This window comes from Ailuropoda melanoleuca, chromosome X, assembly GCF_002007445.2.
Source record: "Ailuropoda melanoleuca isolate Jingjing chromosome X, ASM200744v2, whole genome shotgun sequence".
Classification (NCBI taxonomy): domain Eukaryota; kingdom Metazoa; phylum Chordata; class Mammalia; order Carnivora; family Ursidae; genus Ailuropoda; species Ailuropoda melanoleuca.
Genome location: NC_048238.1, coordinates 73,971,819 through 73,990,294, shown reverse-complemented (window position 1 = coordinate 73,990,294; position 18,476 = coordinate 73,971,819). Strand labels below are relative to the sequence as shown.

Here is an 18,476-nt window from a genome sequence, read left to right as displayed (position 1 = left end):
AGTTAGATAACTTGAAAATGAGGTCCCCGTATGGTAAATCACTTAGATAATTAAGGCTATAGATCTAAGAGCCTGGATTTCTAAAGCATTCTAATAGGACTGAGGCAATTTGGAAAGTAGGGTTTATCGATGACATGTCAGCATCACTAATACTCAAAATAACATCACTTTCAAAATCGTCAGTAATTCATATGTAAATAGCAGCACAAATTAGGAATTTTCTTACTAAAAGTGATATAGTAGTGCCCTCTGGTGGTAACATTTAGCATATTCCCCTGATATTGCATATCATGTGAACTATAGAGTTCATTTGTAATGAAGAATATCAAAATCAGAGACGACCACAAAGCAATGAATCATCGTGCTTCCACATATCTTTTTTTTTAACCTTCAAACACGTTGGTAACAAGATAAATCCCTGATCTCTATTCCCAAGAATCAAGCTGACAGCTACAGGAATCTTAGTAAACTTGTCTATAATAGGCAATTCCTGTTAAGAGAGTTACATCTTGGTTCTACAGCTTAACTGAGAGGTTTTTGCATTTTCTAGTTTCACTTTTACATCTATGGGTTTCTCAAAAAACCTCACCAATGCTGGTTCATTCAACAAAGACGCAAGAATCTGTTCAAATGCAAATGACCACTGAGGTTCTTCGCTCAGAGAAGAGGGAGCTTTCTTCAAGTGGCTCTCTGTTTTCCCCTCACTGGGTCCTCCAGAAGCACAGACTGTACCAGAGAATTCTTTGGCTGATGCTGTAGGGCTATGTAGTTTCCTTCCAACTTCTTCCATCCTGAGCAAAAGGCTGGTTACAACAGCAATGGCTTGATATAACGACTCTTCTTCAGGGTCCCCGTGAAATAAATTATATAGGGTCTTTGAAAACTGAATGAATTGTGACTGAAAGACATAAATAAGTTAGAAATACTACATTTGATACTAGATTTAGCAAAAAGAAAGAGAACGTAGAAGTAATAAACAGTCTCCTATTTAGAATTTGTGCCATTTAACCCTCATCATAGAAGTTAAAAAAAAAACCAAAAACCTAATGGTTAATTCCCCAAATAAATCTTGGTTCTAGAAAGATGGGTATAAACCATGGAAGAAAATGCCTTTTAAATCTTCTCCTATGTTGCCTAATAGCAATACATTATATACATATATATACAATAATTCTTGGGCCGCTTACCTGCCAGCATTCCCTCAATGTTAGGGGGTAATTTTTTTAAAATTATTTATTTATTTGAGGGGGGAGGGGCAGAAGGAGAGGAAGAGGGGAAGTAGATTCCCTCCTGAGCCCAGAGCTTGATCTCAGGACCCGGAGATCCTGACCTGAGCTGAAACCAGGAGTCAAATGCTTAACCACTGGCTGAGCCACCCAGGCGGAGATAATGACCTGAGCTGAAACCAGGAGTCAAATGCTTAACCACTGGCTGAGCCACCCAGGTGTCCCGGTGGTACTTTTAATTTGGCAAATTCACCTATTTTCTTACATGTGAATTGTTCATTCATTAACCAATCTTAATGAAAGGCGTAATAAGGAGCTACCCTTGATCTCTCCAAAGGGCTACAGTGGGCAGCTCAGCTAGGATGACTTAAATTTATGGAAGAATGTTTTGGGAACTATCTAGGAGTACAAGGTAGCTCCACAGGGCCCATTTAGTCATGTTTCTCTTTAAAGGCTGAGGTGGGACCCAAATGGTGAAATAAACTGTTGTGTTTGCTAATTGCCCTAGATAATCCATAGACATTCCTAAAAGATATTTGTCAATTAAAAAAAGAAACTCAATTCCAACACAATAAGTCAATCATCCTAACAGAAAAGTTTATCTGTAAATAAAAAGCAAATACAAAGGGTATACTTCATCAAAATAAATTGTACCGAACTCTCAAGTTTTATTTCTCTTTCTACCTTAGTCTGTAGCACTGCTTATTTATAAAAAAAATTTAGAATAAACATCATATTGATTTATTTTAAAAAGTACTTATTCAGCTACCAAACTGCCTAGTCCATGAGGAATACTGCTATTTGATAGTTCTCATTGTGGTAAAGTTCTGGGGATCCTCAGTATCTACACCAACAGATTTTAATTTAAAAAACATTAAGAACATAAACTGAACAGTGTTTAAGAGATGGATTTAGAATTGTGTCAAGTAGTAGTCATTAGTATTGTTCGAGCAGGTTCAAATACAAGATGATTAGAAACCAGCATGTGACCTATTTTAGTAACTGCTTATTCCTAGTACTAACATTGGGTCTGTCAGATACCCAGTAGGCACTAAAAAATGTTTACTGAATAAATGAACAGTTCTAATAAAGCTGGAAATGTATGTTTATACATACATTTTTCCTATAGTCACAAATGTTGTCATAGCAGAGGAACTATTCTGAAACACTAAATGCATTTAAGTGTTTAAAGTAGAAAATCATTTAAAAATTTGCTCCTACCCTTCTCTGCTCATCTGAAACTTAGAGATGATACATATATTATTTAACTATTTTTGTAATAACATGTTAGCTATTTTAGAGTTGGATACACCCACATTCATAAAAATAAACAAGAACCTAGAATTTTTTTCTTTGAAAATACTATACCTGATTCATTCTTGGTAAATCCTTAATGTTTTCTTCTTTTTTGGAAAGCTCATCTTGCCATTGACTTAGATATGCTTGAATATCAACTTTTCCTTTGCCTGTATGAGTGGAATAAAACCACTTCATAATGAACAGTCCACTCTATTTCCCCAAATCTCAGAAGAATAACTACGACAGGAAATTATTTCATTAAGATATAAGATTCTACCTTTTAATAACTCAGAAAATTATCTGAATTTACCTTTTATTTCACCCACTGGCTTTCAGAATATGTTCTCCATTTCCATTAAACTAAAACTTTTACTTTGGGAAGTCTGGGGACTAGGGAACATGTGAAGAGAGAGGGAGAAGGATGCATTTTCGATTAAACAGTACACCCTGGCTTGACAATGTAAAGTTCATGCAGATGTTCTCATGCATATTATTAAGCTAAAACAGCTTCTATGTGATGTTCTTAGTATGCAGATTTTGAAGTGGCCTATGGTGGCTCCTCTTAAAAAAATTCAAAACACTACTATCATTCATTCCTTTGAAGAGTTTAATGAAGATAATTAATGTGACTATTAATAATTACTTAAGACTCATTGGAAAACTAGGTAGATATACTGAACAACCTAGGGAAGTTCTTATATTTAAATATATCTTTAGCAATTCATTATTTTTTAACTAAATGTTACTCAAAAACATAAAAAGAATGATGGGAGTTTTGGAGAGCAATTTGACAGCCTTGATCAAAATATTAAATGTGCTTATTCTTTGACACAGCATTCTCATACCGCTATGAATATATCCTATCCTAAAGAAATGTGTATAAAAGTATCTTATAATGTAAGTATAAAATGTTTGTTGCAATATAGTTTGCAATACAAATAACTGGAAGTAACCTAAATGTTCATCAATATTGGGCTAGTTATTGAATTATGGTACAACCAAAGAATAGAATACTCTATACCCATTAAAAAGAATAAGACAGATTCAAATGGACTGACATGAAAATGTCCATGATATATCACAAAACTGAAAAAGCAAATTGTAGAACACTATTTATGGAATGCTTCTTTTTTTAATAGAAGAGAAATATCTATATGTATTTGTGTATACATAGAAATGGGTCTGGAAAGGATATAGAACAAAATGTTTTCACATTTACTTCGGGGTGGAGCTCAGTGGGGGTATGAAGACTTCTGTTTAAATTTCTTTTATTATCTACTAACTCTTGTAATTAAAAATAAATATTTTCAAAATAGTAAAATTAAATGAATATGGGTCATTTAGTACAACTTCTGAGACTTAAGTATCAAGACAAGAAAGACTAAATTGTTAAACTAACACAAAAAAGTGAAAAGGCTCTCAGGACAAATCAATAGCCTTTCAAGGGGATCCACTATTTGCCTTTGTAGGTAACCCTATTCACAAAAACAATAACTTAAACTAAATGATATTCCTAATCACAGTACCTTTTTCAGGGCTGTTTTTTAGTAATTCTGCTTCCTTCACATTTGTAGGCTTGGAAACTACAGGAAAAGAAAATAATTGCATTTTGTAAAATATTTAACAAGTAAATACCGTTTGAAAGTAAAATTATATTTTATATAAAGACTTAGGGACAAGTTATTTTCTTCAATTCAGGAAACCAGTTTTAGCAGACATAACCTCCTCTCATCAGAAGACAAAGTTTCAAGAACTTTTATAGCAGAAAGAACACTGGGAAAAATCTATATGGAAAAAAATCCTAGAAGTATACAAATATTATTAATTTCTGGGTGGTATTTTTTTCCTTGTGACCTTCTTCAAACTAAACTGTGTTACTTTTATCATCAGGAAAAAAAGCTTGCAGGAGATCAGGAGACTGATCGTGGCAATAACTCGTTGTGAAATCTTGCACAAGTCACTCTCTGTCCTGGGTCTCTGTGCCCTTATCTATATAAATTAAGAGATTTGGCGAGATGATTTACAAGGTCCCTTCAAACTTAATGTTCAAACACCAACATACAGTAATTATAAACATACATTAATCAGGACTTATCCCTCTATAAGACATTCATGTGTATGAAAAAGAGGCAAAGGACACAAAAATAAGCTCATAACACTTCCAAATTATGTCTTGGAGACAGATTCATCCCTGTCTCCAACACCTACAGTGACTTATAATAAGTATTCACTGTTTGAATAGCTATGACCTTCAATCATCAAAGATTCTATTGTTTCCACTGTATATTTTAACGAGGCATGAAAATGGTCAGATACATTTTAGAAATTTCTGCAACATAAGTAGAAACAAAATGCGTTTTCTTTCTAATCCTCCAGTAGACAAAAAATTCCATAAATCAAAACCCAAAACACATTTCAGTTAATTAGATATTTATGGCGTACTTAGCATGCATTTAGCACTGTGCTAAGTGTTACGGTGGCACAAAAGAAATATAAGGTATAATTAACTCAAATTTTATTAATGGTAGCTGGGTAAAAAATTATTTAAGCCAGGAAGATCTCTATGAATGACTAATCATCAAAAAAAAATTTTAACAGATATTTACCATGGAGCTGACTGAAATAAAGTAATTCTTCCTTGGAAAGTTCATCTCCTTTTGATGGGTCCTTAGATTTCACTTCAGTATAAGCTGAAAAGAGATAACCCAAATCAATTTACTGACAATAAGGGACAGAAATGGGTCCTATAACAGGTCAAGCAAATCTGGGGGCAGAGAGTTAAACAAAAGTTCACTACAAGAAAGACATATGTGAAGAAATGTAGATGTGGTACTACTCTGTAGCAAATAACAAGAAGTTCTTGATCACTCTGAGTTCTATTAGTTCTCTTGTTTTTTAATAGTTTTCTGAGAGCCATTACAAGTCGAAATAAGAAAATCTGGCATTTCACAATCTCTGAAAATGTAACCTCAGTCATTTAAGAACATCTTCAATAATAAGGCAAACATGAAGTTGAGTGTTATTAAAAGATACACAGTGGTTCTTCTTTCCATTTTTGATCCTCTACTGAAAGCATATTCATTCCATGGCAACATTAAACATTCTAACAGTAATTTGACTTGACAATGTAAAGTCCTTCATAATTAAATTATTAGGTGGTTTATCTTTGGTTTTTAATGCTCTGTTTGTGATCTGAGTCAAAGATGGCTTTTAGATTTTTGGTCTGGTAAAGAATAGTTCCTGGCTATCTTGGGAAGACTCTAAAAGAAATCCCAGTTGTAGCTTTAGACAAATTATGAGGTGTTTTTTGCTTGTGTGAATTAACCCTATCTAAACTAAATGGCACTTTTGCAATGTTCCTTTAGCTTAAAGTCTAAGACTGTTTTCCCAAAATATGGATCAGGCCTGGGAAAGGCAGCCTCTTAAGGTCAGTGGAAAACACTGAAGTAAACCGGCATTATATGGTAACCTTAGGACAGTATGGTAGAATAGAAAGAAACCTGAGCTTTGGTGTGAGACCTCAGTTTGAATCCCAGCTACGCAATTTATTAGCTATGTAATCTTGACCCAATAATTTAATCTTTCTGAGCCTTAGTCTCCTTATCATCAAAATTGGAAGGACATTACCACTTCTCAGGGATACTGTGAGAATTAAGTAAAAGAATACATGTAAAGTAAATGCCTCAATAGAGAAAGTGCTCAATAAACGGTAGCTTTTATTTTGCTTCCTTTTCCAAATGTTTAATATTCTTGCTGCCTAGTCTCATTTTTTCTGAATAATCTGTAGTATCCACGAGTTTGGCAGTTTGTCTAAAGTTAAATTCTACTCCCCAATGACAACAATAACAACAACATCACATTTCAATATTATACTAATATTCAAATGTTAGGTAGTTCTTATACTTGAACTATCATTAAATTGACCACTAACTGGAAGGAAATCTGTGAACCCATCTGTTACACAGAATCTCTTCCATAGATTTCACTGTAACTATATATCTGCAAAAGTACCAGACATATGATCCATGGGCCACAATGAAATAATGACCTTATAACATATTGAAAATTATGTTATTTACTAAAATTGAGTATCTGCAATTATACTTGTTAAAATGGAATCAACTCCTGTACATCATTAAAGACTGTTAAACTCTTACCTGGAGGAATATGAAGCTTAAAAAGCAGCTTAAGCTTCTCAGTGAAACTTCCATTGTACATTATATCTGTTCAATAAAATTCAATGACAAATTATCGTGTTTTCAAAGACCATTCAATCAACTCCAGCAACACAGATTAATTAAAAGACAGACATTAGCCAGTAATTAGGATTCAAAAACCTTCTGTTACTTAAGCTAACAGTGAAACCACCACCCAGTCAGCCAGATTCTCTCCTTCAAGTGTATAAGCAAAATACCCTTTATCAGAGGGAGAAATGCTTGTCTGCTGATTTCCCTTCCCCCCAACCTAAATTTTCTTTTTTCTTTCGAATGAGGCCTTATGCCTCATTTGAGAAGAGAACTCCTCTTCAAGGGGCAATCCCTGATAAGAAAGTAAGCTGGGGTGTCTGGAAAAGCAAAGGAACAATGTAACTAGAGAACTATATACAGGTACAACATGCTTGTTGGATTATCTCTCTACCACTTTTCTAGGTTATGTGGTTGATTTTTACTGAGGGGGAGGCTCCTTTTGAAGTATTCATGTGCCTGAGTGGGGGAAGATAGAGACATTTTCTTCCTTCATGTTAACTTTTAAAACATCCATATTTAACAGCTTGCTTTTCTGAGAGGGCTGGGTCAAAATGAGACCAATATACTTAGTTTTATAAATAAACACAGAAAAAGGTCCATTTATGCTAAGGCTGGAGATAATGTAACCCAGGCTGATAAAATCTGACTAAATTGGCAATAACAGGCAGTACTAAGCATTTCTAGGGGGACCTTTATTTTTTGCTTTAAAAAAGAAAATTACTGGACATCATCCTACCAATTGCAGAGGAGAATTCTTTGAAGTTTATAAGGCAGTCAGAGTTTTCATCCAACAATCTGAATGTCCATAAGGCTAGTGAGTCTTTGTTTGCAGAATGAGCCCAGGGACTCAACAAGTGATGTAACACTCTGAACTGCTGGCAGTCAATCTGATACTGTTCCAAATATGGCAGACTGGGGTCGTGGTACTTCAATACTGGACAACTCAAGCACCAATAATAAGAAAAAAACAGCTCTTTCTATTAAAAACAAATAGAGGAAAACCAGTAAATCATAAAAAATTATTTTCTTTTAAGCATGTCTACTAAAACAATTAAAGATAAAATATTTAAGAGTGGTTGTGGTAAAATTTTGCTTAAAAGTATTATTTTTCACTTGAAGAAGAAGAACAATAGTACCTTAAAGATGATGTAAAGTTCATCCAATTCATGAAGGCTCAATTTCACATCTTGTGATACAACACGCAACTTTAAAAAGATTAAAAGCAATTTAGAATTTAACCCTTCAGTATTGAAATTCTCCTTGAATCCATTTAGAAATCTCCCTCTGCTAGAATAAAATAATTCTCTTCTAACTTTTAAAAAGAATAACAAAGATAAATGTACCAATTTTGCCCTTTAAAAAGGTTGTACATAGACTACAGTTCAATTCTACTCTGACATGTACTTTCACCTTCATCCCTTCATACCCAGAGGTCATTGCCAAAGGACATCCATTTAATGTCTATAAATATAAGCAACAGTATTCTAAGTCTCATTCCCTATATTCCTCTCTTGCCACACAAGCAATCTGTCAAGTCATCAAGTGGGGCTGTCATTAAACACTTCAAAGACATTGGGAGAGATGTGCATTCCCTCTCTGTGCCAAAAAACATAATCCAAGAAGTAATAAGCTCAGAAAATATGTAGTTTTATCCTACTACATGATTAATAAGCATCAATGGTACAATGATTTTGGTATTTAGGAAATTTAAAAGCAAGAATAAAGATAAAAGAATTAAAACAGTGGAAATTAAAAACAATAAATAAAACAAGTCAATAAAAATAAAACACTCAATAAATAAAACAGAGTTGGTTAATTTTTAAAAAGTAAAATAGACAAATATCCAGCAAAAGCACAAATAAATAACACTGAGAAGTAAAATGATAATATAGGTATAAAGGTCAGTAAAAGTGTCCAGCACAGAGGAGGTAGCATTAAATATCTGTTGAATGAATTCTATAAGTTTTATATCAATATATCTGAAAGTCTAGATGAAATGGATAATTTTCTAGGAAAAAAGTAAAATACCAAAATTAACCCAGGAAGAACAAATTCTGAATAGATGAAACTGGAAAGTAATAAAAAAATCTGCCTTCTACCAAAAGACAGCAGATCCAGATGGTTTTATAGGCTCAATTACTCACACTTTCAGGTAATGTATAATTCCTATGTGATCTAAACTATTCTCAAGCTTAGTAAAATATAATTTATTCCAAAATTCATTCTATGACATGAGCACAACTCTGATATGAAAACTAAAGTTAGCACACACAGAAAGAAAACTATAAGCCAAAGTGACTTTAACACAGATGTAAAGAACATAGCTAAGCTATTCATCAAAGCAGAATATTAAAATAACAATGTGACATGACCAAACAGGATTCATTTCAAGAATCCAACAGAAGTCTAATATTAGGAATTCCTTAATATAATTTTTTTAAAAATGTCTGAACCTGAATGAATCAGTAAGGCTCCTGGCTATTAGTACAGTTGACTCTTGAGCAACATGGGGTTTAGGGGCACTGAACCCCCTGCATAGTGAAAAATCAACATATAACTTTGACTCCCCCAAAACTTAACTAATAGCCTGTTGTTGACCAGAAGCCTTACCGATAACCTAAATGGTGGATTAACACATATTTTGTATGTTATATATATTATATACTGTGTTCTCACAATAAGTAGGCTAGAGAAGACAAAATATTAAGAAAATCATAAGGAAGAGAAAACACATTCACAGTACTATAGTTATCAAAAAAGATCCATGTATAAATGAACCCATACAGTTCAAACCTATGTTGTTCAAGGGTCAACTGTACGTAAGTTTTTGGGAAGTCAAAAGTTACATGTGGATTTTTGGATGCACAGGGAATCGGGGCCCCTAACCTCTGTGTTGTTCAAGGATCAACTGTATAGTATGTCCATACTATGGTATACTATTCAGTACGTTAAGAAAAGTGAGGGAGGTCTATTTGTACTGGTATGCAATGACTATCATATATTTCTGAGTGAAAAAAGTAAGCTGCAGAACAAAGTAACTGATATGATCTCATTTAAAAAACTATATCACTCCCCCCCACACACACATTTATGTCCACAGATACACAGAAAAAAGATCTGGAAGGATATATGCCAAATAATTTTAATATTGGTTATTCCTGGGGTAGGGAACCTTTACCTTTTTACATTTCTTTCATGTTTATTACTTAGTGAACATGTATTACTTATTTTTAATGTTAATATATAAAAAATAAAACAAGGGGGTTTATGCTAACTACAGTAACAACACTGAATTATTTAATTGAAAGCTAAACCTAGAATCTTCAGAAATGTGTATTTTCCCAGATTGGTATCTCTGAGGACACGGCCTTTAAGCAAGCAGGTTTACAAAAACAATACATGCTTATAATAAAAGCTCAAACAGTACAGAAGGATGTATACACAGCAAAGTAAAACTCTCCCTCTTCCAACCAGCAATCTATTAATCTCATTCACCAGAGGTAACCAATATTAACAGCTTCTTATATAGCCACCCAAATATTAAAAAGGAGAGTATTTAAAACACAGTTTTATATCTTTTTTACCTTATCTTAGGTTTCAAGGATAATAAAATAAATTAGCAGCACTGACTACTATGTAGGTCAGCTGCTGATGAAGCACATCACAAATATGTTATGCTTAAATGCCTATATCACAGCACTCAATATTAAAGGTCAAATAACAAAACATTTTGGAGAAATCAACATAATCCAACTAGAAAAAAATAATTTACTTCCTCTCTTAACAAATTACAGTAAGCTAAGCTGTGGCAAGACTCTAGCTCAAAAGTTTATTTATATTCATTTTCTTCACATGGAATGTCAATTTTTTTAAAGGAAGTTGGAAAAAACACGTTACTCCAATTGGTTTCCCCCCCATAGGATAGATACTCACCACATTCTGCTTTGTTGTTTCCTCTAGGGTCTGTATGACATATAACCTATTTCGACAGCGCATGCTGTGTATATCTTCATAGCGAATATTACCATATTTCTGCAAAAAATATGATTTTAGTAGATACTCATTCATAATAAATATCTACTTTTCCTACAATTGAATTTCACCAGATTCAATTCTCAGAGGCCTTGGTTCTATTTCTAGCTATTTTCCTAACTTGTTCAGTGGTTATGCAAATTTTCACCTCCCACGTTTCAGTTTTTCTATATATTTACTGGAGAGAATTCCATCTACTATGTTATCTAGACCAAGTACAAGAACATTGGAAAAATTCTTAGTCTCTAAGAAGAGAATAATTTTTGCCTTTTTATACGGTGATAGATATTTAAAAGTGGTCATTGTCTGTGAAAGCAAGTGAATATCGTTTCATTTAAAGAATAGCAAACTGAAGCACATGAGGCTATATAATCTAGGAACAGGTCACAGAACTCATTTTTATACAATGGAATACTACTCAGTCATAAAAAGAAGAAACTCTTGACATTTGCAACAACATGGATGGACCTGAGGGTATTATGCTAAGTGAAATAAGTCAGACAGAGAAAGACAAATATGACATGATTTCACTTATAAGTGGAATCTAAAAAATAAGCAAAAGAAAACCCAGACTCATAGATACAGAGAACGGAGCAGTAGTTGCCAGAGGGGAAGGGATGTGGGGGGTGCAAAATGGGTGAAGGGGATCAAGAGGTACAAAGTTCCAGTTGTAAAATAAGTAAGTCCATGGAGATAAAAAAGTACAGCATGGGGAATACAGTCAATAATATTGTATTAACTCTGTGTGGTGACAGATGGTAACCACACCTACTGTGGTGATCCGTTCACAATGTATGCAATACAAATGTTGAATCACTATGTTGCACACATGAAATTAATATTGCATGTCAATTATACCTCAATAAAAATACACAAATAGAGTGAAATTGGATTTTAAATTATGTCTTTACTTGTATTATCATCTTACTCTTAACATACCACTAGAGATAGAACTATAGTACCAATCATTTAAACTATACTATGTAATTATATTTGTGGTATGAAAAAAACTTACCTCGTTTGACTCTCTAATCAAATCTGTAATATCCACTCTAATATGACTGCTTTTTTCATCACTCACGTTTGAACCCTGCTGAACACTTGAGGGCAATGGGCTATCCTTATTAGTGACATTGTCAAAAAACCTATCCAAAAGTGACAGTAATACAAGAATTAGTGGAAGTAAAATGCAGAGGAAATGACAGCTAATTTCTCCCTAGTTAGTCAGAGGTTAACGTCAACTGAGAGGACAAAGGATGGTCTTATGAAAAAGTGGAATTTGAAGATGGTCAGGAATTAGGAGGACAAGGGAGCAGGGAATGGGATGGTGAAGAAATTATTTCGGAGGCAGAGAAGAGAGCACGAGGAAAGCAAATAGGCTCAGAGAGTACTCAGCAAATACCACATAGCCCAGTAAGGATGGGATATAAGGTATGTAGAGGCAAGTAAGGAGAAATAAGGTACACTGAGGCCTTAACACAGAGTATTCTGAATGCCAGAGTGTTTAGATTTTATTCCGTACAAAATGGTGTTTGATGCACCATTCCAACAGTTACCCTAATCAAATATTCATTCATTTAACATATACATACATAGTGTATAGTGTATACACACACACAACACATAAGTGCTGCAATATAAAATAACATTCACAGAAAAAGCACTGGGTAAATAAAACTCAGCCTACCTGTTTGAAATTACTTGAAAACCAGAACACTTTCTCCCACTGGATATTTAACATTATCAATTACCTTTCCCCTTTAAGTTACTTTTACACAATAACACTTTATAGCTGAAACTGGGACTATGAAAGTCCCAGGATACTGAATCAACAATATTAGTATAAATGTGTATGTTACCAAGTGGTTTACTTCAAAAGGGATTTACTCTTATTATGTTCTATTTGGAAACAGAGAAGGGGACTTTAGTCCTAGATTTTTCATGCAACTAGCTTTGTGACATTGGACAAATTGTTTACAGTTTCTAGGGCTCAGTTTCCTCATCTGTAAAATAAGGGAGCTGAACAACATAATCTCCAAGGGGCTCTCCAAACTGAAATGTTATGGTTCTGACAGTACCTGTTTAAAGCTGTCACGGCTTCAGCATCATCTTTACATGTGAGCAGTTTGTCCAAATTATAGTCAAGTATTGCCAATCCCAGCTGTAAAATGGCCTTTATTCCATCGTAGAAGAAACAGTCTACCACATTCACCGCACTTTCAATAGGCAGCACACTAATAAAAAGTGTGAGGAACCATGAGAGAGAAACTGAGGAAAAGAATGTCATATCGGTCATGTGTTCTGTAAGCTGGGGAAGGTGATCCCTGATAAGTTCTTCAAAGACTGCCTGATCCACCAAGGCACCTGGCGAACATAAAAGGAAGTTTAAAAATTAACACCTTTCAAAAGGATTTGTCTCTGATACCTTCCCACTTGTTAGTATGCCAATATATCTCATCTCTATTCCTTAAATTGTGAACTTCTTCAGTGCCTTTTCTATATTTCACACATCTCTTTATCTGCTAGCAAAGTGTCACGCATCAAGAAGCACTTGAGAAACTCAGTTCAAATTCATTTGAACAGTAATTTATTGAATCTTTATTATGTGCAGAAACCTGTAATAGGTACCATAAGAGATACACCAATTAATGAAACACCCTCATCTTCAATGGGCTTAATATCTAGCAGAACTTAAGATAAATACACAAATAACTGTAATGAAAGACAATATTATCAATAACCCAGCCATGTTACTGAAGGCTTATGAGGGCACAAAGTAGAGACCACCTATGGTTTTGTGGTAGTGTCAAAATCTATAAATATTTGATGACTGAAGGAAATATTATATAATTAACTAACCAAGAACTTGATCCTTCTTTCAAACCTTGCAAATATCAATATAGTTCATATAAATGTGGAGATTTTAATCTGGTTAAAAATCTGTCTCTCATCAAGAAACTATTAAAAATGATCCAGTAGCCTGGGATACTTCAGATAGCCACTATTTCAGCAATACAGAGACCGTAAACTTAAAATCTCTATTTTATTAAGAAACAGACCAAATATTTTATCTTTAAAAAGCAACATATTAAACAATCTTTCCAATCATATATTCAGTACAAAAAGCTCTTCTCTTGAGCGTGTCAGTGAATGTGACATTTTGATATTGCTTGCATTTTGTGTATTTCAAAACCTAATTGACCAGTTCCTCCATTTAATACATAACTGGAAAGACAGGAAACATATAAATTGTTTAGAAAAAAAAATATGTGCTTATATATGGTGTGTGTGTGTGTGTGTGTGTGTGTGTGTGTGTGTGTTTACCAATGATTCGACGGTTAAAATAATCAGGCAACATTCGTTCACACACAGCAACCAGAAGCCAAAAAGCTTCTTCCTCTTTTGCATACAGAAGCAGCACTGAAGTTAAGATGTTCATTGCCTAAAATTCACAGAAAAATCAATCAATAAATAAATATTGTTTGGGTGATAATTACATTTCTTCTTCAAACCCTAGTTTTCAGCAATAGAAACTATGAAAAATAATCATAAAGGAAACCTAAGAACTCTGAGCCAGTCCAAAGCAAAACAAGGTGAAGTCAGGCTAACATTTGCTAATCAGTTACTTAACAGTAAATTCAAAGAAAATGAAGCAGTAATGTGAATATAGAACAAAATAAGCAAAACCTCTATAATTTCAGATGAATTTAAATGAATAAAATATCTGGAAAAAACAATGCTCAAAAACATATTAAAATTGAAGAAACAAACTTCATCTGTAATTTCAACTACCTATAGAACATCCCCTAGACGACAATCACCCTCAATTGTGTTCAAAACTAAACGTCTTTTTTCTATTAAATAGGATTCTCTTCTTTGCTATCGTAATTTTGATCATGCTAGAAACCCTTTATCTGCCACATCCAATTTGTCTTTATAGCCTAGAGTTTCTCCTTATAAAATGTCTTTTAGATCTGCTTTAATCTCTCTATTCCATCCTTTCTCCTTCTAATCTATCTTGCATACAAATGTCAGATCATTACCCTTACATAACATTTGGCCACAGCACTTATTATAAAGGCAATAAAACCTTAATGTATACAGAATCTGGAAAGAATGGAAATGTGTGAAGAAAAGTAAATCTCCTGTATCCCACCTACCCAGAGATCACCACACCACAAGTTGATGTGTGTGTGTGTGTGTGTTTTCTTTCTTTTTTCCCCTTCTAAAATTTGGACCAAACTATTGATTTTTTCACTTAGCATCACATTATACATTTTTGATGCCATTAAATAATTGTTCTCAGAGTATTTAATGACTATGAAATAATCTAGTAAGTTGAATATACTACAAATTACTTAATCATTCTACTACTGTTGAACATTTAGTTTGGATCCAATTTTTCACTATTATATATAACACTGCAATGAACATCTTTGTATATAAATCTTCAAATGTTTTACTCTTTTCTCAGGAAAGATATACAGCAATGAAAGTATTCAAAGAATGCTATTTTTATTTTTTATTTTTAAAGATTTTATTTATTATGAGAGAGAGAGAGGGAAGGAGAGATGGCACAAGTTGGGGGAGAAGAGGGAGAGGGAGAAGCACGCTTCCTGCTGAGCAGGGAGCCCGATGCAGGGCTCAATCCCAGGACCCTGAGATCATGATCCGAGCTGAAGGCAGACACCTAACCAACTAAGCCACCCAGGTGCCCCGAGAATACTATTTTTAAATGACATGATATTATTGCCAAATTGTATCCCAGAAAGACTGTACCAATTTATATTTCTGACCAATAGTGTTTGAATGTTTATTTCACTGCTTCTTTGCCAAAACTAAATACTAAGAATTGTACTAATTATAATTGTCCTTGTTGATTTGATAGTGAAAATGGTATTTCATGGTTTTAATTTGAATTTCTTTGAGGCTGAACTTTCTTTTTTAGGCTTTATTAATCCATCTGTACTTTTGGTTCTATAACTAATCTTTTCATATTCGCTCATTTTTCTATTTTAATACTTTTCTTATAGATTTTTGTACTAAGTATGTCAATTATTTGCCAGATCTGGTACAGTATTTGACCTCAAGTTGAGTTTTATTTTTTAAGATTTATTTATTTGAGAGAAAGGAAGAGAGTGTGCCCGAGTATGGCAGGTGAGCGGGGGGTGTGTTGGGAAGGGTGGGAGTGTATGGGCAGAGGGAGAGTGATAGAGACAATCTCAAGCAGACTCCTTGCTGAGCATGGAGTCCAATTTGGGGCTGATCTTAGGACACTGAGGTCACAACCTGAGCTGAAACCAAGAGTCAGATGCTCAACTGACTGAGCCACCCAGGCGCCCCTTAAATTTAGTTTTTACTCCATCAATTTTACTGTTCAAGAAGTTGTAATGGGAGGGGATGTCAGTGAAAATGGCAGAGTCAGTCCCTCTGAAAATGCCCTCCTCTACATAGGCAACAAGAACACCGGCGAATATTGTCAGGATCAATTTTTCAGAACTCTGAAAATCAACCAAAATCTTTGAGCAATTCAGAAAGCATTTATTTAATAAAATGGCTGAATCTCAGTAAAAAAGTGAGCTCTTTGGCATTTTCAATTGCCCTATACTCAGCCCCCCTTCTTACCTTCATAGTAGTCTTAAAAACCAACATTCCAGCAATCATGGTTAAAAACACCTAACCTACCTTAGAGAACAGACAGGGGCTAGAGCTCTTTAGGAGCCCCTTTTCCACGTAATTATCATTATTTGACCTGTCTGGTGGTTTACACAGAAAGACCCCACTCACAAGGCTGCGTTTATTTGACCTAACATAGGGTTCACCGTAGGCAAAGAGCCTTTTCCCGAGAGTGTTGAAAACAATTGGAGACAGTTGTTGAACATGTACATGGCTTGCTGAGGCAGTGGATAACAGTTGGGTAAAACAACAGGCTAAGAAAGGGTTAAAATGAAAAGCTGGGAATGGGAAATCCATAGGGGGCCTAACCAAAAAGATAAAAAGCAGAGAGAGAAAGGACTCAAATTATTAAAATCAGAAAACAGTGAACATTACTACCAATCTTAACAAAAATAAAAAGGATTATAAGGGAATGTGCTAACAAATTAGATAACGTAGATAAAATGGATAAATTCCTAGAAAAATACAAACTACAGAGACCAAATTAAGAAGAAATAGAAAAATATGAACAGACTTATAATGAGTAGAGACTGAGTAATGAAATAATTTCCTGCAAAGAACACTCCAGGAACAGATGGCTTCACTAGCAAATTCTACCAAACATTTAAAGAAGAATTAACATTAATTCATTATAAACTCTTCAAAAAAACAGGAGAGGAAGAAATACTACCTACCTCATTCTGTGAGGCCCTGATACCAAAACCAAAAGGAATCTCAAGAAAACTATGTATCAATATATTTTATGAATATAAATGTAAAAATTCTAAACAAAATACTAGCAAACTGAACCCAAAAACACATAAAAAGGATCATACACCAAGACCCAGGGAGAATTATCTTGGAAATAAAAGGTGGTTCAACATGTGAAAATAAATCAATGTAATACGGGATATTAATAGAATAAAGGAAAAAAATGACATGATTATCTCATAGACAAAGAGAAATTGTTTGACAAAATCCAACACCCTTTCATGATAAAAACACTCAATAAACTAGGAATATACAGGAACTTCCTCAACCTGATAGAGAACCTACAAAAAACCCACAGCTAACATCATACTTAATGATGAAAGACTAATTGCTTCCCCCTAAGATAAATAGTAAAACAGGATGGTAATTTGTTTTAATTTTTTTAAAGTTTTAATAATGTAGTCCAATCTGTTTTTCTTTGTTCTATGTGCTTTTGATGTCCTATCTAAAAAACCATTGCCTAATCCAAGCTTAAAAAGGTTTACTCCTATGTTTTCTTCTAAGAGTTTATAGTTTTGATGCTTAAATTTAGGTCTCTGAGCTATTTTGTGTTAATATTTGTGTATGGTGTGTGGAAGGAGTTCAGCTTCATTCTTTTACTTGTGGATAACCAGTTGTTCCTGTGGTATTTGTTGAAAAAACTATTTTTTCACTCATTGAATCACCCTGGAACCCTTGTTGAAAATCAGTTGACCATAAATATTAGGGTTTGTTTCTGGACTTGAAATTCTATCTCATTGATTTATATTTCTGTTCTTATGCTGGTATCACATTTTTTTTACACTACAGCTGGGTAGTAACTTTTGAAATAAGGAAATGTGAGTCCTTTAACTTCACTCTTTTCCAAGACTGTTTTGGCTTTTTGGGTTCCTTGCATTTCCAACATGAATTTTAGGATTAGCTTGTTAATTTCTGGGAAAAAAAGAAAAAGCCAGCTGGGATGTTGATAGTCATTGTATTGAATCTGTAGATCCACTTGGGGAATATTGTATATTAACAATATTAAGTCTTCTAATCCATGGGCACAGGATATCTTTCTTTCCCATTTATTTAGTTCTTTTAAAATCTCATTCAAAGTTTTATAGTTTCCACTGCCTAAGCCTTGTACTTCCTTTGTTAATTTTATTTCTAAATATTTTATTCTTTTGATATAGTAAATGGAATTGTTTTCTTGATTTAATTTTTGGATTGTTCACTGCCAGTATATAGAAATAAGATTGATTTATATATATATATATATATATAT

At 33.9% G+C, this 18,476-nt stretch overlaps 1 protein-coding gene across 2 annotated transcripts in view; it reads right to left on the bottom strand.

Annotated features, from left to right (window-relative positions):
• Window positions 1–376: 376 nt before the first annotated feature.
• TBC1D8B (TBC1 domain family member 8B) overlaps window positions 377–18,476 on the bottom strand; it is a 51,900-nt gene continuing 33,800 nt past the window's right edge. Inside the window, exons 11-21 of one of the 2 annotated variants that reach the window (XM_002922588.4) lie at window positions 14,129–14,246; window positions 12,883–13,168; window positions 11,820–11,949; window positions 10,706–10,804; window positions 7,909–7,977; window positions 7,509–7,749; window positions 6,683–6,748; window positions 5,132–5,215; window positions 4,052–4,108; window positions 2,595–2,692; window positions 377–898 (exon numbers count right to left, since the gene is read on the bottom strand). In XM_002922588.4, coding sequence (XP_002922634.2) covers window positions 503–898; window positions 2,595–2,692; window positions 4,052–4,108; window positions 5,132–5,215; window positions 6,683–6,748; window positions 7,509–7,749; window positions 7,909–7,977; window positions 10,706–10,804; window positions 11,820–11,949; window positions 12,883–13,168; window positions 14,129–14,246 — 1,644 coding nt within the window. In that variant the 3' untranslated portion in view covers window positions 377–502. Of the gene's footprint in view, window positions 899–2,594; window positions 2,763–4,051; window positions 4,109–5,131; window positions 5,216–6,682; window positions 6,749–7,508; window positions 7,750–7,908; window positions 7,978–10,705; window positions 10,805–11,819; window positions 11,950–12,882; window positions 13,169–14,128; window positions 14,247–18,476 lie in introns of both variants that reach the window. The other variant, XR_004622405.1, reaches the window with a different exon arrangement.